The 21,439-nt window shown below is 45.5% G+C and overlaps 1 protein-coding gene across 4 annotated transcripts in view; it reads left to right on the forward strand.

The window, feature by feature from the left end:
• SEPHS1 (selenophosphate synthetase 1) overlaps positions 1 to 21,439 on the forward strand; it is a 326,681-nt gene that overhangs the window by 200,884 nt on the left and 104,358 nt on the right. For all 4 annotated transcript variants that reach the window (XM_085652954.1, XM_085652953.1, XM_085652955.1 and 1 more), the window contains exon 7: positions 11,316 to 11,415. In XM_085652954.1, the coding sequence (XP_085509080.1) occupies positions 11,316 to 11,415 (100 nt within the window). The remainder of the gene's footprint in view (positions 1 to 11,315; positions 11,416 to 21,439) is intronic.

Genomic DNA, 21,439 nt, shown 5'->3' on the forward strand with positions numbered 1-21,439 from the left:
AAATCTTTCTCCTAGCCCAACATGTCCCAGGAGTCCAAAACACCATGACAGATCTGCTCAACAGACAGACGCAGCAGATCCACGAGTGGGAACTTCACCCACAGGTTCTTCACCCGTTCTTTCAGATGTGGGGGCATCCACAGATAGACCTCTTTGCCACCCACGAAAACAAAAAATGCCCAAGCTTCGCCGCCAGATACCCACACCCATTGGCCAAAGGCAATGCGATATGGATGAACTGGTCAGGCAAATTTGCGTACGCCTTTCCACCTCTCCCACTAATTCCATTAGTGGTGCGAAAGCTACAACAGCACTCCCTCACACTCATCCTAGTAGCTCCAACATGGGCCAGACAACCGTGGTACACCACGCTGCTGGAACTGTCAGTAGTGCCACACCAAAAGTTACACCTCTCACCATGCCTCCTAACCCAGAACCATGGAGAGATCAGGCACCCGGACCCAGCTCAGCTCAACCTTGCGATCTGGCTCCTGAGATCCTAGAATTCGGATACCTTAACCATCTCCCTGACTGCATGAACGTCATCAGAGAAGCTAGACGCCCTACTACTAGGGCCTGCTACGCTGCAAAGTGGAAAAGATTTGTTGTTTACTGCCATAACACAATCAACCCTCTAGACGTATCTATACAGCACATCATATGCTACTTGCTCCATCTACAAAGGTGTAACCTAGCATATACATCCATTCGGTTACACCTCGCAGCAATTGCTGCTTACCTACAGAACAGACAGCACCTATCACTTTTCAGAGTACCTGCCATTAAAGCCTTCATGGAAGGCCTCAAGCGGATAATTCCCCCCAGAGTACCACCCTCACCTGTGTGGAACTTGAATATAGTTCTCACAAGGCTAATGGGACCGCCCTTCGAACCTTTACATAAATGCGAACTGCAATTTCTCACATGGAAAACAGCCTTTCTTGTAGCCATCACTTCCCTTAGAAGGGTCAGTGAGATACAAGCACTCACTATACAAAAACCTTTTCTTCAAATGCACCACAATAAGGTTGTCCTCCGTACCAACCCAAAATTCCTACCCAAAGTCATTTCCCCCTTCCATCTAAATCAATTGGTAGAATTACTGTTTTTTTTCTCGCAACCTCAAACTGTTGCAGAAAGGGCTCTACACACGCTGGATGTTAAAAGGGCTTTAGTTTACTGTATCCAGAGAACGCAACCTTTCAGAAAGACCAAACAACTGTTTGTCTCTTTATCTCCACCACATAAAGGCAACCCCATCTCTAAATCAGGGATAGCTAGGTGGATTGTAAAATGCATACAGATTTGCTACCACTAGGCAAAACGAACGCTATCTGTTCCCCCTAAAGCCCACTCTACAAGGAAGATAGGGGCTTTTATGGCTTTTCTAGGGAACATCCCATTAGATGATATCTGCAAAGCAGCAACATGGTCAACACCGCACACTTTCACAAAACATTACTGTGTAGATGTGCAAACCAAGCAACAAGCTAGTGTGGGCCAGGCTGTACTAAAAACACTATTCCAAACCACTGCAACGGATACCGGTGGTCGCCGCTAGGGTTGGGTACTGCTATATAGTCTATGCAAAAGTGTGTAATCTGCAGCTCATATGCCTTGAACGGAATATTCTACTTACCAGTATGCATCTGTTCTTGGCATGTAGAGCTGCAGATCTACACACGCCCACCTGCCTCCTTAGCTACCTGTATCCGTTCCAGTCTATCTTATTTAGATACAACACACATGGGTTTCTTCACTATTATTACTACGCTCCATCTTTCCCTGCTGGCGAAAAACAATCTGAGGATGGAGCCGAAGCCCATGCGCAATACGAACCAAGGGTGGAGTCACCGACCTCGTGACTTCCAAAGACTTTCCAAGAGGAATAACTAACTGCAAACATCCGGGCCCAACAGCAGATGGCGATCTATGCAAAAGTGTGTAGATCTGCAGCTCTACATGCCAAGAACAGATGCATACTGGTAAGTAGCATATTCCTTCCAAAGCCATTAACTCTGTTCTTAGCCTTTCACAACCAAGGATGACAGGGGCCGCCTTAGCTATTTTTTTCTTTTTTAAACTTCAGTGTATTCCTTCAGCAACTTATGGCGCGGAAGTCTGGGGCTTCTTTAGGGGCTGTAATATCCAGCGCAAGAAAACAGGTTCTGCCAGAAACTCCTAGGCGCTCCAATCTCCCCATCACAATATGTTTGCCATAGTGAAATGAATCTTCACTACATCGAAGACTATTCTGTCTAGCTATCTGGAAAAATCCAGTGGCAACACTCACACGGGAAATATAGGAGATTGCCTCACATGTGAAAAGGGAATGGATATCCCGTGGTTAGCCGAGGTGCGTTCAAGTCTTAGCGAGGTTAACTACAAACATATATTTACAAATCCAAATGAGGCAGACACTTAGTAAAAGAGAAGTTGGAACAGCACTTTACACACACTACAACAAGGCAAGACTAGACAGGGAGTTGAAGAAACAGACTGTAGCTGTTTTTATGTCAATTGAGAACACTTCATCAGCTGGCTAGCTTTCTTATAAAACCTATTGGTCGGTGGGAGAGAGGACTCCTTTTTTGCTTAAGAGCAGGCACTGTGAAATGTTTACTTTGCTTCCCTCTCGGCTTCCATGTCAGTCTTTTACTCTTGCCTTGCCCGTGCGATGGCCAGAATGGGCAATCCACACTACACTTTTTATTTTTCTGTATGTTTTATATAATGTATGCTAAGCGGCTCTTAGTACCCTATTTTGAAAATAAATCACCCACTTATCTTGAAATTGCATATAGATCTATTCTCCTCCTGGAAGATTATGAATTGGCCTTCCGAGTAGGTGCTTTTCTGAAAATTGCCGTGCAGCCCACAAAACTATGTGCAATTTATGAATAATGTCTTAATTTACCTGATTTTATATATTATTTTATGATGTAATTGTGTATTTTATATGCTGAAATGTGATTTGTGCTTTTATGGATCTATATCTATCCGAATAAAGTAATTGAATTGTTATTCTATGGCCGTGAGCACCCCATGTTGGCAGCATGTGTAGAGTCAATTAAACAACAAAAGAGTGACAAAGGGATAGGGAGCAAAAAAGAGAGGCACGGGCAAAAACCAAAAATATTTGTTAAAAGAACCCTCACTCACCAACCTAGTTGGTGACATGCTTCATCATCGGGTTCCCACCAGAGAGGCCGAATGCCTCTCTGGTGTGCTGCGACGCCTGTGTTACAGCGGAGCGGGTTTCTGGTTGTGAAGGGAAGTGAGATTAAAAGGTGAATGATTTTATCCAATGACAAGTTTATTCTTGACAAATCAAAAACCAATAAAAACGTGAATTGGGCAAGTTCTGGCCAGTGATGTTGACCAGGGCTTGACCAATTTTTAGGTCGACATGTTTCTGCTTACGGTGCCTAATCGGCTAAGCTTTCATCAGGACCAAGGTAGTCTCCACGGCGGTATGCACACTCTAAGGCGCACCCTGACCTGTGGAGATCAAAAGGTAAAACTCACGGTTTTACCCAGGAGCCTCCTATTATCCGGGGCTCAGAATGTCTGAAAAAGAAATGGGACAGACGAACCACATATAAAGAAACATACAAAGACAAAACATTGTTTGATTGCAGTTACAACCGTGCTTGAATGAACAAACATTTTATGGAGCCGTGCTGTACAACGAGAGTGGGTCTCTTGGTAGCAATATTAGCTAGCAAGACCGCAGTACGAGTGATTATTCGTTGTATCTTTCACTTGTGAAAGTGTGGACTGGTATCCATAAGACTAAAAAGCACTATTTGTGTCTAATTACGATTACTTAGTGATGTCTGCACTATTGACAAGGTGCAATCGTAGTGGCTAGTTGGCCGGAGTGTATGTCAAACATATAGCGAACTCGTGAAGTGGCAGGCATGCTAAAAACAAGCGTCTGTGGTGTTTGCCAGGCGCCGTTGCTCCAAAGCATGTCTCACATTAAAAATAGCTGCATGAAAAAACCAAATAGCCCTCTTACTTATGCTGTTGTTGTTACTAACATCATGGGTCCGGGAGGGGGGTAGTGAGCTATAGTATCTGGCGAGATAAAAAAAGGCAGATCGTAGCTGTTATCATCTGCTTTTGGAAAGGGATTAGGAGGGAACCTACTGCGGTGTCTTAGCGATTCGTCAACTTACTTCCATGCTCGCACACTCCCGCGATCAACCTCGATCTGTCCTCCTCGGCCCGGATCTTGGTAATGGTGCGGAGAACACGGAAGTAAATACTTCCTGGTTCTAATCACGTGATGGATTCTAAGTACGTGTGGTCCAATGGGGCGGGTGAATCCGAATGCGGAAAATGCCCTCCCATTGGTTGAGTCCTCGTGATTAGTGTAGAAAGAGGGGCGGGTAATGACGAGTGTGAGTGTTGGAATCTTATTGGCTCTCGCCAAGAGAAGGAGGTTCTTTTGGGTAGGTGCGTTTTATCTGTCATATGCTACCATTGGAAGCATATAATATCGATGTCTGAACCCCGATTTGTGAATTGTTATGTGCATATATGTATGATGCAGATAAACACTCTTTTCTAGATGTTAGTACACCCGAGTTGGTATGTATCGCATCGTGCGTACAAACTGTGGGCAGCATAGCCGGAGGAGTTGGTCATCTATGCTGTCACAACACACAGAATGCAGTGTGTGCATAAAAGAACTACACGGAGGCTACTAAGGAGTTGATGTCGTGTATGATGGAATCAGTTTTTCAATATGGAACCCCATGGAATATTATCATTCAGTCCTTGGAGATGAGTAGATAAACGGTAAACCCAGCGTTGTTCTTTTTCAAATAGCAGTTGTTGGTTGTTTGCTCCAGGCTTGAGTTTCTCGATGATCGTCCATCTCATGTCATTTGTGGTATGGTTCAACTGTAGGTAATGTTCAGCCAATTTAGTGCTCAGTTTGCGACATCGGATGGTGCTGCGATGTTCGCAGATTCGCTGTTTTATCTTTCTGCTCGTCATTCCGACGTACCTCAGTCCACAAGGGCAAGTGATCATGTAGACCACATCGGTGGAGTTGCAATTGGTGTGCATTCTCTGTATCATCGAGAAACTCAAGCCTGGAGCAAACAACCAACAACTGCTATTTGAAAAAGAACAACGCTGGGTTTACCGTTTATCTACTCATCTCCAAGGACTGAATGATAATATTCCATGGGGTTCCATATTGAAAAACTGATTCCATCATACACGACATCAACTCCTTAGTAGCCTCCGTGTAGTTCTTTTATGCACACACTGCATTCTGTGTGTTGTGACAGCATAGATGACCAACTCCTCCGGCTATGCTGCCCACAGTTTGTACGCACGATGCGATACATACCAACTCGGGTGTACTAACATCTAGAAAAGAGTGTTTATCTGCATCATACATATATGCACATAACAATTCACAAATCGGGGTTCAGACATCGATATTATATGCTTCCAATGGTAGCATATGACAGATAAAACGCACCTACCCAAAAGAACCTCCTTCTCTTGGCGAGAGCCAATAAGATTCCAACACTCACACTCGTCATTACCCGCCCCTCTTTCTACACTAATCACGAGGACTCAACCAATGGGAGGGCATTTTCCGCATTCGGATTCACCCGCCCCATTGGACCACACGTACTTAGAATCCATCACGTGATTAGAACCAGGAAGTATTTACTTCCGTGTTCTCCGCACCATTACCAAGATCCGGGCCGAGGAGGACAGATCGAGGTTGATCGCGGGAGTGTGCGAGCATGGAAGTAAGTTGACGAATCGCTAAGACACCGCAGTAGGTTCCCTCCTAATCCCTTTCCAAAAGCAGATGATAACAGCTACGATCTGCCTTTTTTTATCTCGCCAGATACTATAGCTCACTACCCCCCTCCCGGACCCATGATGTTAGTAACAACAACAGCATAAGTAAGAGGGCTATTTGGTTTTTTCATGCAGCTATTTTTAATGTGAGACATGCTTTGGAGCAACGGCGCCTGGCAAACACCACAGACGCTTGTTTTTAGCATGCCTGCCACTTCACGAGTTCGCTATATGTTTGACATACACTCCGGCCAACTAGCCACTACGATTGCACCTTGTCAATAGTGCAGACATCACTAAGTAATCGTAATTAGACACAAATAGTGCTTTTTAGTCTTATGAATACCAGTCCACACTTTCACAAGTGAAAGATACAACGAATAATCACTCGTACTGCGGTCTTGCTAGCTAATATTGCTACCAAGAGACCCACTCTCGTTGTACAGCACGGCTCCATAAAATGTTTGTTCATTCAAGCACGGTTGTAACTGCAATCAAACAATGTTTTGTCTTTGTATGTTTCTTTATATGTGGTTCGTCTGTCCCATTTCTTTTTCAGACATTCTGAGCCCCGGATAATAGGAGGCTCCTGGGTAAAACCGTGAGTTTTACCTTTTGATCTCCACAGGTCAGGGTGCGCCTTAGAGTGTGCATACCGCCGTGGAGACTACCTTGGTCCTGATGAAAGCTTAGCCGATTAGGCACCGTAAGCAGAAACATGTCGACCTAAAAATTGGTCAAGCCCTGGTCAACATCACTGGCCAGAACTTGCCCAATTCACGTTTTTATTGGTTTTTGATTTGTCAAGAATAAACTTGTCATTGGATAAAATCATTCACCTTTTAATCTCACTTCCCTTCACAACCAGAAACCCGCTCCGCTGTAACACAGGCGTCGCAGCACACCAGAGAGGCATTCGGCCTCTCTGGTGGGAACCCGATGATGAAGCATGTCACCAACTAGGTTGGTGAGTGAGGGTTCTTTTAACAAATATTTTTGGTTTTTGCCCGTGCCTCTCTTTTTTGCTCCCTATCCCTTTGTCACTCTTTTGTTGTTTAATTGATTTAATCTGGGGGAACAAGAGTGATAGTCCCTCACCCTCTCTTTGTTTTTGAGAAGCATGTGTAGAGTGCCATCAGTCTCTTGTTGATTGTCTAAGTTATTCTATGTAGCAGTTGCAGCCTTAGATAGTGCTGTATGCGTTAGGAACTGCCCAGCACACATGCAGAAAAATCTCTGATGTCTGTAAATGTCACGAGTGTCTCAGTGTCTCACATTTGTCCAACAATGGTGATGACAGCCTTAGACCAGTGTGTCGATTTGCTGTCATCCCTGCCATCTTAAATCTGGGCAACGGATATACTACCTGCTGCTCTGTCATCAGAAGGTACCCAAACCAGCAGATACATGCTGCTCGGAGAAGAATAAGGCCTAATTGATCCTGTGGCAATCCCTGAGCAACTGTTCAAAAATAGTTGCGTCCCATAAGGAGTGTCCTAGACATTGAACTTCTGGGGATGCAGTTGCGGCAGTCCAAGTCATGACTCATTGGTGTTGTGCAGGCAAATAGGTCTCAGAGTCAGACACCCCAAGCCCATGATGTCTATGGGCAGAAACAGCTTGTCAGGAGTGTAGGAAGCTGGCTCTGTATATACTATGCCAAAGTAAGGTATAGTGTGCACAGAATCCAGTGGAACCCCGAAGGTAGGCCGAGGTAAAAGTAGATAGCACCTTACACTCTTTGTGGTAGTGTGGGTGAGCAGTAAAGCTTTATCAGAGGGAAGTGTTAAGCATTTGTTGTACACACTCAGGCAAGAAATGATGTCAGACACTCAAAGACTGAAATCAAACCAATTTGTTTGTATCAAAAATATTATTTAGTTATTTTGTTTTTAGAGCCAAGCCTGGTGCAGGTAAGTGAAATAATTACTTTGCAAAAATGTTTGCCGTGAAATACAATTTGAATGCAGTTGGATTGGTTTACAGGTAAGTCATTTGTTTATAAAACAGTTGAATTACTTTTCATATTACTTTTAAAGTTACGTTTTCTACTCAGTGTGATATGCCTAGATATCACACTGGGACATTTCCTAGAGAAAAGGTAAGTAAATCAGTTTTTGTACATTTGCAGTTTCCTAGGTTGTCATACAAACCAACTCCACACTTAGAAGATTTTTCACAGAAAAGCAGTCAATGGAGTCCTATGAGGAAAACCAGTATTCTGGGGTTAGAACCAGAGTTCCCCCAGGGTTGAGGATGCAATCTCAAAGGACCCTCAGCAGCACTAGGCCGGCCGGATGCAGAATGCTAAGGCCCAATGTTATCCAATTGGGGATAGGGGGCCTCCGGTTCCTGGCTGCTCATGAGCAGCCCACAAGGTTGTGGGAGCAAAGCTCCTGGTGTTAGGCTCAGGGCAAAGGGGGATCCGGTTTAGCACACAAAGTGTACCCACAGTCGGGCAGGGGCGGATGGGTGCGGAGTGCTGATTTGGTGTCAGGTTCCCTGTTGTTTTCAATGGGAGTTGCCGATTTTTGCTGCAGGCTCGGTCCAGGAAGACTTCCGGGAGTAATCAACAGCTGGTCAGGTAAGTTGGAGAATTCGGGGATGTAGGTGCAATTTGGGTTCTCTTCTCCAGGATGCAGGGCTACTGGATGCAGGGGTGTCTTTTGAGGTCCGATTTCACCTTACCAGGTCACTGGGTTGTGGGAGCAAAGCTCCTGGACTTAAGCTCAGGGCAAATGGGGAAATAAATTAGCACCAAAGGTGCAACCTCAGCGGCACTAGGGCGGCCGGGTGCAGGGTGCTGTTTCGACGTCAGGCGCCCTGTTGGTTTCAATGGGGAACCTCTGGTTTACATACACTGCAGGCTCGGGGACGAAGGTCTTCTGGGTGCCACCACCACTTTGAGAGGTAAGTTGGGAAGTTAAGGGTTGGGGAGGCACCGTTGGTTTGGTCATACAAGGCCGTGGGGCGTCGGGTTCATGGGTGCCTTATGGGGTCGGATCGTCTTACCAGCTCCTGGTCGCGGCTAGGGGGGCCTTCTGGATTTAGGCTGCAGGCATTGCCTGGAGGCTTGAGGCAGGTCGGGAGTCGCCGAATCTCGGTCACGATCGCCGGGGTGACCTCCTCGTGGTGTTTGCCCACTCAAGCTTGGGCCGTGGACGGCGCGTGCAGAGTGGGGCGGAGTCGCGGTGTCCGGCCAGAGGTTGCAGGTGAACAAATCTGGTGTTCACAGGAGACAAAGTCTTTGTGCTTGAAGGCAGGCTGGTCCTCCGGGGTTTTCGAGGTTGCTTGCTGCAGGACACACCGGGATTTCGCAGGAGCTGGTTCGAGGTGGAGACAGGTTGGTAGGGCTGGGGCCAAGTTAGTGGGTGTCTTCCTCTTGTTAGGTTCAGCACGGCTGTTCGGTCCCTCTTTTCTTGTTGCAGGTTCTTGCCTGAGGAAGCAAGGTTCATGGGTGTCCCTAAATACTAGATTTAGGGGCATAACAGGTAGGTAAAAAGCAGGGACCAATGGGTCCCTTCCCTGGGGTGGGTACACTCTTTATTATGCCACCCTCCAGTGGGAGGGGGGCATGAGCCTGTTCCTGGTTGGCGGAGTCCCCCCATCTTCAAGATGGCATGGACTGAGGGCTGTGCTTACCTCCCCTCCCCCACCTAAGTGGTGGAGTTGGCAGAGGTGGGCACACCTCTCTTCCTCACTTGTTTTTCCCACTGGTTCTTCCGCCCAAAGTGGGGGTTGGAACCAGTGGGGACCAGCTGCTAAGAGCAGCAAGTGGCCTGGGGAAGCTCACAAAGCCGGCAAGCCTTTGAAGCTTCCTCTTTTTGAACCCTCCACATCCTGGGGGAGGAGACTTGGCACCTCGTCCCAGGATGTACATTGTTTCAGGCCCCAGAGAGCAGCAGGTTCTTGACTCTTGGGTCCAGAAACGTGTCTGGTGGTGGCAGCTGAAAGCAGCCACTCAGTCTGGACACTAGAGGTGGGTACGTTTTCAGGGGGCATCTCTAAGATGCCTTCTGTGTGCATTTTTCATTAAATCCCACACTGGCATCAGTGTGGGTTTAATGTGCTGAGAAATTTGATACTAAACTTCTCAGTTTTCAGTGTAGCCATTATGGTGCTGTGGAGTTCGTAATGACAAACTCCCAGCACCATATACTCTTAATGGCAGCACTGCACTTACAATGTCTAAGAATGGACATAGACCCTGTAGGGGTACAGGGCTCATGCACCTGTACCCTCACTACTGGTATAGTGCACCCAGCTAGAGTGATGAGTGATCTATGCCAGGGCAGTGGGTTGTAGGCATGGCACACAGGGAAGTGTGCCATGTCGACTCTTCACTTTGTTCTGCACCAAAATACCCACCCTGCAAAGGCAGTGTGTGTGTAAGGGTACAGGACCTCTAAGGGTGGCACAAGAAGTGCTGCAGCCCTTAGAGGCCTTCTCTGGTCACAGTGCGCAGGGTACCTGTGGTACCATTTACCAGGGGCTGACCTGTGGCCAGAGATGCCAATTGGGTTTAGGCTTAAATGCAGTTTTAGGGAAAGAACATAGGCCCTGGGAACCTGATTAGTAGGAGCCCAGGGCACACTCAGTCAAAGCACATCAGCAATTCAGCAAAAAGTGGGGGCAACCATGAGAAAGAGGGCACTTTCTCACACCGGCGTGTAAATCTCCGATCCGTAGGAATACCCATCTCTTCGCTGATTTTAGAGCTGGTTTTCAAGCATGTCCTTTGGGACAAATAGTCAGAAGGAATGGACTTAACTATTTCTCGTGCCCATCGGGTCCCTGCTATTAGTCCTACAAGCACCAACTATCCTAGAACAATTCTGGTGAATGTTTGGGGGCTACCAAACAAAGAGCGAATTCTATATGGCCAATGAGGCAGAAATCATTTGCCACTTTTGACAATTTCACAATTCGCATCTTTTCAGATCTGTCAATCTCAGTTGCATGCCGTCGTAAGGAACATTTTTCTTTAATGGTAGATTTCAAGCGCCATGGAACCCCGGCTGAAATTGTTTAGCAATCCACACTTAAGGTTTTTTTCATGGACATGCTCATATTTTTCAGTCTTTCGACTTGGCTGAAAATCTGCTGTATTCTATTCAGCAAAATCCAGGAGTTGCTGTGCCCAGAAGGGATGGTTCCTAAATACATTTGTGCATTAATAATCATTTGAATCACCTGATTAGATTGGTGTGACTTAAGGGGAGGTGGCGGTTTCTTACCGGATGATGTGTGAGGCTTTTTTAAATGATATCCTTTCAGAGTTTGGCCAGCTAGAGACTTTTTAGTCTGTGTCCTTCCTGTGGGTAGGTTCAAGAGTTCCATGTCAAAGCATTCTTTTTATACAGTCTAATTAAATTGGTCTCTTAATATATACATTGAATTATTTGTGATATTGTTTTGACCTGTGTCTGTCAAGGAAGAAAATTCACTGCTAATATTTTGTTTTTCTACATCAGCCAGAAAAATGGAATAAAATTAAATTGGTGGTAACTCAAGAAGATGTGGAATTGGCATACCAGGAAGCGATGATGAATATGGCAAGACTGAACAGAACAGGTAAGAAAAAATAAGTTGGGTGTGAAGCCATCAACGTAATTTTAGTAGAAAGCACATTAAATAAATAGTATATATACTAGAAATTCTGTTTGCTCTATGCCCACTTGCGTATTTATCAAAATAATCTAGCAAGCCACTTTAGTTTGCCCTTAGTGACACTTGCCCATCCAGAAGGGGGCAGGATCAATTGTTTCCTCTCAGGGTTGTGTTTCATCGTGTCCGTCAGAAGGGTCTTTTTAACTATTCAACATGGCCATTCAGGATCTGCCTTTTCTTTTTGCAACATCAGATATTAACCCCACATCAGAGTGAATTTCAGATGAGCATCTGTCCATTCTACTGCAAGAGGTGCCTGCATTATTCTCCAAGACTGCTACTGAGATGATGCAAGTCTTGCAAAGACACTCTCTATTGCCTCATTCTGAAGCTGAAGCGAGGCTTGGACCTCTGACCTCTAAATTCCTTCCTGCGGAAGGACAGATTCATAATGCTCATGCTGGCCCATATCCTGTCTCTTATAACAACCTATGGCCTGCCCTACGATACACCTGCTTATATGATGCCAACATTCAACAGGGTTTTCAATCTTTTCTGATTCCCTAGCGTGTGTTTCCTATCACTACTCGTAGGTCGTGGTGTATCAATTTAAAAAGTGTCAAAGAAACCATCATAGCACCATTTCTACCCAAAGTTGACTAGAAAAAAGGTGAGGGAAGAGAGAGCACCTCACGGTAGTAACACCAAGGGGGGTTGCTGGTTGGTACTCCCCAGCATACCCACTTATCATCATAGGTTGCTCTTACTCCATGTGAAAAACAAAAATTGTAATGTACTGATACAAAATCTCAGTATGGTGAGGTGGTGAAAAGAATAACCGTGCCAAGTGCTTTTATGTGTGCCCAATGAACCCCAGTGAGAACATGAAAATCTAATTCTCACCATTAAAAACTGTAGTGCTTACTAGCTTGTCGTTTCTTTATTAAATGCTGTAAGCTCCCACGATTAAAAATGGTTTCAGTCAAACCATAACCAATTCTATAATGCCAACATGTTTCGTGTCCGAGCCATCACGCAACTTCTTCAGGGCTATGGGGTTCCAAATCAACTTCACATATGGTTCACCTAAAACCTCTGATGGTGTAATAAAAAGACACAAGGAATGCCAGTTAAAAAGGCCGTCTGACTATCAAGACGAACTCATAGACTCAACTTTTTTAATCTGAAAAATTATACTTAATTCCATCTTTACAGGAGGTTGCGAAGTCTTCTTATACCAGCAACCGTCTTTAGGATGGAACACGTGTCCTCTGATCACGTGCTCCTGGGGTGACTACCAAGTTTAGTATTTGCAACACAGTTAATGTCATCTATAGGTTGTCCTGTAGTTGTGGTTTGCATTACATTGGTCTGACATCGCGGAAGGTGAAAGTACGCATACAAGAACATTTGAGTACTCTCAGGGCCAAAAAGTTAACAACCCGGCTGGTGCAACATTTTATTGAGAAACATCATGACCCGAGGGACCTGAGATGGACTGTACTGGAGAGAGTGTTGGGTGAAACACACAACATTGATTCCATTTTGGTGCGAAAAGAGGTGAAATGGATTTTATCCAGTATTGGGGTATCTTTCATAGATTCACATGCCTGAATCATTCCCCGTCGCCGAGGCGGGAGTCCCCGGTAAATAAAAAAGTAGTGCCAAAATGTTGGTAGTAGTAGTATTAGTAGACCCAAAGAAAAGGCCTAAAGCCTATATCTTAGTAGCCTATCTACCTCATTATGCAAAAGAACCAAGAATTTGGTAACAATCAATCAGACACCAGCACCCTTCTAGAACCCTCTCAGCAGAGCCAGTTCTCCTCAGATTTTCACCGCACGTCGTGTGGAAGGGAGTCTCCCTGAGTGCCTCTCAGTTTTTCAACTTGCTACAGCATGTTTGACAAGAACGCCTTGTTTAAATACTGCAGGACCTGCGCCAAGAAGAGGGCCCATGTTGATGATCAACATTTGGACTGCATCTACTGCCTCTACCCTAAACATGAGGCAAGAGATTGCAAGATTTGCCGCACCTTCCCTACCAAAACTCTTAGGGATAGAGAGGCGAAAGTGCTTTTGTGGCTGAAATCCTCTTCGGCTGAGGAGGATGACAGAGCCTCTACTTCTAGCAAGAGAGCTAGATCGCAGGACAGCTCTTCCAGTGAGGGGAAGAAGCGCCAGAAATCTCACCATTCTACTTCTGGTTGTGTTCAGAGGAGTCCCAAAATTTCCTCTGAATCGGCGCACTCTTCTCAGGATTCTACGGTCAAGGCTAGGACACAAACTGTGAGTAAAAGCCTTTCAAAATCTCTGGCTTTCTCTCCATCTACGATTTCTGTCACCTCGTCTGCTCCTTCATTGACGGATACCATCTTGACGACGGCCATTACCTCTCCTATTCTGTCAACGAGGATTACTATCCTCTCAAGAAAACCCGTCGTCGAGGTGTCGTCGACGAAGTCTTCATCGACGAAGCCAGTATCGACGATACCATCGACGAAGCTTTCATTGTTAATAAGAGAAGTGTTAGTCGACGAAAATCCCATCAACGAAGACCAAGTCGGCGTCGAGCCCGTCGACGAAGGCTCCGTCCAACCCGTCGACAAAGACCCCGTCGACTATGATCCCGTCGACGAAGATGATTCCGTCGACGACTACGATCCCGTCGACGACGATTCCATCGACAAGTCCGTCGACGATAGCCCCGTTGACGACGACCTCGTCGACGATGGACACTAAAAACCTATTAACATCAAAGGAATCCATTTCTACTACAATGCCTGGAGATTTACCTGTTCAGTCTCCGACACTTGCAATGGCGCCCGCTCATTCCACTCCTATTTCCACCAGGAGTTTCCAGCTAAAGACTTTTCAAAGACAGGAATGTAGCGACATATCACCGCTTACTCCCTCGCATCTCCTAGAAACATATGTGCAGGGTGAAGATGATGATTATGAGGATGACAAGGACGAAGGGCCCTTTGGGATCGCTCGCCATCCTTCTGAACTGCACATCAAGTGTAAAGATGACGATGATGATGATGAGGAGGAGGACAATTATCAGGGGCATTACTATCAGGAAGACATAGTCGTTCCGCATCATAGACCTTGCTACAGACAACCTCGTCAGAGCGAGATGTCACATCTGCCTCCGACTTTAATTCAAGACCTGCAAGCCATGCTTGCAGATTATAATCAGCGTTTTCCACCGCAGCCAGTCATTCCACAGGTTCCGCGGACTGCTCCGCAGCCGGACCCATTGCCTTTGCCTGAAGATCCAGCCCCAATGCCTCAACTGCCTGATCCTCCACAGGACCCGCGTCAAGGTCAAGATTCAACCTCGGAGGAGGAATTCAAAGAGGGTGAGCTACTAGACCCAGCAGACCCTTGGGATTCTTATATAATCGCCACCCACCCCTCTACCATCTGATTCGCCCCAGAAGATATAGGGGGGTTCCATAACCTTATGCAGCGCGCTGCGACCAGGTTCCACTTGCCGGTTACCATTGAGCAGTCTGACTGTTTTCTTCATGACTTTAAAGAGGAGTCAAGAAAGGTTACAAGAGCTATCCCTATCATTGACTACATTTGGAAGGAAGGAGTTAAAATTATGGAAAACCCAGCATTTGTGCCAGCGGTGCTTCCACGGATTGACAAAAAATACCGTGCTCCTGCCAACAGTCCTTCCTGTCTCATTGGCCAACCTCGGCCAGACTGTTATCTCACAGGCAGCCCAACAAAAATCTAAGAATCCGGCAGCACCTGTCACTACACCACCGGATAGGGAAGGACGACGCCTGGATTTAATTGGCAAAACATTTTCAACGATGACAGCTGCAAATGTGGTCAGAAATGGCAAGCTTTATTGACCTCATCCCAGAGGACAACAGACAAGACGGACGGAAGATTTTGTTGGAGGGTGAGCGTGCAGCATCAGAGACTATCGACTGCGCTCTGGATATTGCAAATACTAATTTTCGCCAGTTGGCTGGGGCTGCTGTTCTCAGACGCCAGGGTTGGCTTAAGGCCACCACGTTCAGACCAGAAGTCCAGACAAAAATATTGGATATGGCCTATGATGGCGAATCGTTGTTTGGAAAGCATATAGATGACGCACTCCAAGCAATAAAGACAGTTACTGATACCGCAAGATCATTGGGCTCCTTGCAGTACAAACGAGGTACCTTCAGAGGAGCAAGAGGCCGTGGATTTTCATCCAGAGGAGGTTATCACACCCAACAGAATAGGTACCAGCCTCAGTATCGACAATCATATCAATCTTCCTACAGACAAACCAACACGTCTGGTTTCTCTCGTCAAGGCGGACGAAAAAGATCGCAGAATCAGGGAAGAGACACCACAAGGAAGCAATGATTTCTGCAGGGCACCGTCCACTCCTTTTCCCCTCCCTGTGGGTGCGAAGATTTCAACTTTTGTGAGCAAGTGGCAAGAAATTACGTCAGACCAGTGGGTTCTGGACCTGGTTCTCAACGGTCATACCTTAGAGTTTGTCACCAAGCCACCCAACACACCACCCAAGAGACCCCCTCCCCCTCGTCTTCACTTACTATTCAAAGAAGCTTTAACGATGCTCCTCAAGAACGCAATCGAAGGTTCCTGCACTTCAAAAGGGGATGGGTTTCTATTCCCGCTTTTTTCTCATCAAGAAGAAATCAGGGGAGTGGCGTCCAATCTTAGACCTTCGCAATCTGAACAGATTCCTCAAAAAGCAGGGATTTCGCATGGTCACTCTGGCAGAAATTCTAAGTTGCCTCAACGAGGGAGATATTCTAGCTTCTTTCGATATGGAAGACACTTACTTTCACATCCCAATACATCGGAAGCATCGCAAGTATCTTCGCTTCACAGTGGCTGGCGCCCATTACCAGTTCAAAGTGCTCCCGTTTGGGTTAAAATCTGCCCCAAGGATATTTACGAAGTGCCTAGCTCCAGTGGCAGCAGCGTTACGATCCCAAGGAATCCAAGTCTTCCCGTATTTAGACGACTGGTTGATAAAAGGTCCTTCGGAAAGCTCAGTCAAGACTGCCGTGACAACATCTCTTCGTCTGTTCCACTCTTTGGGGCTTACGGTGAACAGGAGCAAATCTCAATTACACCCAAGGCCGATCCTTCCTTTTCTGGGAGCTCTGCTAGATACCGTCCGCTGCAAGGCATTCTTATCTCACGAACGGCAGGTTCGTCTTCAAAAGTTAGCATTCCTGACTTCCAAAAGAAAGTCAGTTTATATCCGGATGTTTGCGCCGCTCCTAGGGATGTGCTCCTCTGCAATACACCTCGTCCCTCTGGCAAGTCTCCGGATGCGACCCTTGCAGGAGGAGTTACACCTTCAGTGGCAGCAGGCGATGGGTTCCTTTGACGACATCCTCAGAGTCACTTCAGGCATGAAGAGCGCTCTACGTTGGTGGTCCCACATACCCAACTTAGCAGAAGGGCTCACTTTCGTATAGAACATTCCAGACTTTGTCCTCACTACGGATGCTTCCATGGAAGGATGGGGAGGTCATCTCCAAGACTTACACATACAGGGGAAGTGGTCTCCAGAGTACAAGAACAAACACATCAACAGTCTGGAATTGCGAGCAATTTTCCTGTCTCTGCAAGCTTTCCTTCCAAGGATTGCAGGTTCTTCGGTTCTGGTTCGGACAGACAATACCACCAGCATGTTTTACGTGAATAAGCAAGGAGGGACAAGATCAGCAACTCTGTCCACAGAGGCTCAGGAGTTGTGGGAATGGGTCACACTCCACAACATAACCCTCAGAGCAGAACATGTCAGAGGTCTCTGCAATACATTAGCGGACACGCTCAGCAGATCCCAATCAGATTGCCATGAATGGGAGCTAGAGCAAGCTCAAGTGCTCAGAGTATTCAGAGCTTGGGGAACACCGCCACTAGATTTGTTCGCCACAAAAGAGAACAAGAAATGCCGCTTTTATGCCAGCTGATACCCTCAACAGGGGTCAAGGGGGAATGCCCTGTCAATGCAATGGTCAGGGATTTGTGCTTACGCTTTTCCCCCGATACCTCTAACTCTGAGGGTCATACGCAAAGTGAAGTTGGAGGGCTGTCTTCTCATCTTGATTGCACCCAGATGGCCACGCCAATACTGGTTTCAGGAGCTTCTATTACTATCCCAGGACCTGCCTATCCGTCTTCTCCCGACGCCCACAATGCTGTCAAGGAACAGAGGTCAGGTTCTCCACCCAGACCCTCAGTCCCTACATTTACACGCATGGCTCCTGACTTCTTAGAATTTAAGGACCTGGATATCCCTCAAGACTGTAGGGATATATTAACGAAATCACGAGCCCACAGCACGATAAAAACTTACCGTCTGAAATGGAAACGGTTTTGCTGTTGGTGTGAAGCAAACCAGGTGCACCCGGTGGACGCTCCTGCAGAACAGATCCTCCCTTATTTGTTACACCTGGCAAGATCTGGACTTTCTTTCTCTTCAGTCAAAGTCCACTTAGCTGCACTTTCCAGATTCAGAAAGGGTGCTCATGGCCCTTTCCTTTGTTCATCCTCTTTAATTAAGCAGTTTATGAAAGGACTTTTCCGGGAGTTTCCTCCGGTCAGACTTCCGCCACCGGAATGGGAACTCAACACAGTCTTAATGCAATTAATGAAGCATCCATCCGAGCCTATCCACAAGGCTGACCTCAAATTCCTTACCTGGAAGGTTGCTTTACTTCTGGCTTTAACATCAGCTCGACGAGTGTGTGAAATTCAGTCATTTACTATAAAGGAACCTTTTCTACACTTCACTCAAGACTACGTGCACCTCCGAACTAATCCAACATTTATCCCTAAGGTGCTGTCACAGTTTCATCTTAATGAACCAGTGACGTTAAAAACTTTCTTTCCTAATCCATTTACTCCAGTGGAACGAGCCTTACATTCTCTCGATATCAAGAGATGTTTTAAATTCTATCTTCAAAAAACAAAGAACCTTAGAAAGTCCGACCAATTGTTTGTGGCTTATGGCCAAACTACCCTGGGAAGGGCAGTGACAAAATCCACCATTGCCAGATGGATAGCATCTACAATCCTTTTCTGCCATGACAAAGCTCACAGGCCATTGTTACGGAAACCCAAGGCCCATTCCACGAGAACAGTAGCAGCGTCTACAGCATTGTTTGCTGGTGTGACTCTAGAAAATATCTGCCGTGCTGCGACATGGAAAAATGTCCACACTTTTACGAGACATTACTGCCTTCAATCTACGCATCGAGACGATGCAGCAGTTGGACAAGCTGTCCTGCGACATCGGTTTCTTTGAGATATTTTCAGGTACCTTTTTCATACTTTTAACATGTAATATGTTGATATCTTTTGGTATGACAATGCAATGTTTTACAATAATGATTTGCTTTCATTTTAATGTTATTGCTTTACATGCTGTTTTCTCTTTATAGATTGCATGTTTCGAATTTTAAGTTTCTTTTTCTTATACCTCTTGTTAACAAGCTGTGAATGCAACTAGGGAGTATCGGCACTAGTCTCCCACCATCCGCAAACGACTATATACTTGGTATACTGCTCGCTATTCTGATTCAGGCATGTGAATCTATGAAAGATACCCCAATACTGGATAAGAAAACAAGTTACTTACCTGTAACTACAGTTATCCAGTATTGGTATATTTCATAGATTCACATGCACCCACCCTCCTCCCTGTAGAGTCAGTTCTTTATATTTTAGGATGTTTACTTCCCATTTGTGCTACGAAAATCTGAGGAGAACTGGCTCTGCTGAGAGGGTTCTAGAAGGGTGCTGGTGTCTGATTGGTTGTTACCAAATTCTTGGTTCTTTTGCATAATGAGGTAGATAGGCTACTAAGATATAGGCTTTAGGCCTTTTCTTTGGGCCTACTACTACTACTAACATTTTGGCACTACTTTTTTATTTACCGGGGACTCCCGCCTCGGCGACGGGGAATGATTCAGGCATGTGAATCTATGAAAGATACCAATACTGGATAACTGTAGTTACAGGTAAGTAACTTGTTTTCTTCTCAGAGAATACAGATCAGACTGGATTGACTCAATTGAATGGAACAAAATCAGTAGATGATAATGTCTTGCCTAAGTGATGAATATAGATATCAGTGCCCCTCACCTAGAAGTTACTAGGTATAAAAATTATCAGCATGAGTCTGCAGAACTGTTGCTCTGTATTAATGTTAGGCCTGGCATAAACATCGTGGGGTTGTTGTTCTGACTATCATCAGGGGCAGCATGAGCATGGGAGGCACGGTGTTATAAATATAAAGGGATGACTAAGGCATGGCTGTTAAATTGGACTTGGGCTTTTTGAGTTTACACATCTACTCTTAAAAAGCTTTGAGTTTGATTTTGATCTCTATACATTTCATAAATTTATTCTGAAAAATTCCCATGGACTTGCTTCAGGTCCTGGTGTCGTCCCCATTCCAAAATGGCTACCAGTTATAAATGTATCGAAGAGTATAGATTTCATAAGGTCCGGCGGTAATGCACGCGTGGATATTTTGTTCCATATGATTGTTTGGTAAAATATCCTTACAATATTTGATGGCAATGGACTTAGTTGAGTAGGAGTCTCGTGGAGGTGTACACAGATATGGCTGTTGTTCCGGTAATTCCTCCACTCTAAGATGGCCACCAAATTGGGATAGCATGGATATATATCCCTACTTGGATCACGCGCCGGAAGTGGGGCGTGGTCTGTCACGTTTCTTAGCCGTGCATGGTGTGAGCTTAATGAGGAAGCTACACACACGCCGGTGGAACGCGGCACGGGTGAGATGCATGATTGAGGGAATGGCGGGATGTTTTGAAACCTCACCCTTGGTTTCAGTATGCTATTGATTTCGGAACTTTTGAAGTGAAACCTTGCGATACATGGGGGAATAGTTTACTGCTGAGTCGCTGGTGATTGGTGATGCCGTGAGTTTAAGAGATCGGTTTGAGGTACACTAATAGAGCGAAAGCCAATGTAAGATCGTGGTGTGGCGTGACTTAAATACTGGTATATCCATGCATTAACATGGTTGCACGATTTACTGACGAGTAGTGGGCGTGATGCGATCTTTCCTACATATGTACGGAGAAGCTTTGTTCTTTATGTGTGAGAATAACGTTCTGAATGGATTATGGTTTGTAAGACAATCATAACAGCAGTAAAGATGAAATGAGGTTCCCTTGTTTTACACATTTATAGGGGACGAGTCATTTGGTAGTCACCCCAGGGGCACGTGATCAGAGGACACGTGTTCCATCCTAAAGACGGTTGCTGGTATAAGAAGACTTCGCAACCTCCTGGTAAAGATGGAATTAAGTATATTTTTTCAGATTAAAAAAGTTGAGTCTATGAGTTCGTCTTGATAGTCAGACGGCCTTTTTAACTGGCGTTCCTTGTGTCTTTTTATTACACCATCAGAGGTTTTAGGTGAAGCATATGTGAAGTTGATTTGGAACCCCATAGCCCTGAAGAATTTGCGTGATGGTTCGGCAACTAAACCTGTTGGCATTATAGAATTGGTTATGGTTTGACTGCAACCATTTTTAATCGTGGGAGCTTACAGCATTTATTAAAGTTACGATAAGCTAGTAAGCACTGCCGTTTTTAATGGTGAGAATTATATTTTCATGTTCTCACTGGGGTTCATTGGGCACACATAAAAGCACTTGGCACTGTTATTCTTTTCACCACCTCACCATACTGAGATTTTGTATCAGTACATTACAATGTTTGTTTTTCACATGGAGTAAGAGCAACCTATGATAAGTGGGTATGCTGGTGAGTACCAACCAGCAACCCCCCTTGGTGTTACTACCGTGAGGTGCTCTCTCTTCCCTCACCTTTTTTCTAGTCAACTTTGGGTAGAAATGGTGTTATGATGGTTTCTTTGACACTTTTAAATTGATACACCATGACCTATGAGTAGTGATAGGAAACACACGCTAGGGAATCAGAAAAGA

This window comes from Triturus cristatus, chromosome 4_1 (assembly GCF_964204655.1).
Source record: "Triturus cristatus chromosome 4_1, aTriCri1.1, whole genome shotgun sequence".
Lineage (NCBI taxonomy): Eukaryota > Metazoa > Chordata > Amphibia > Caudata > Salamandridae > Triturus > Triturus cristatus.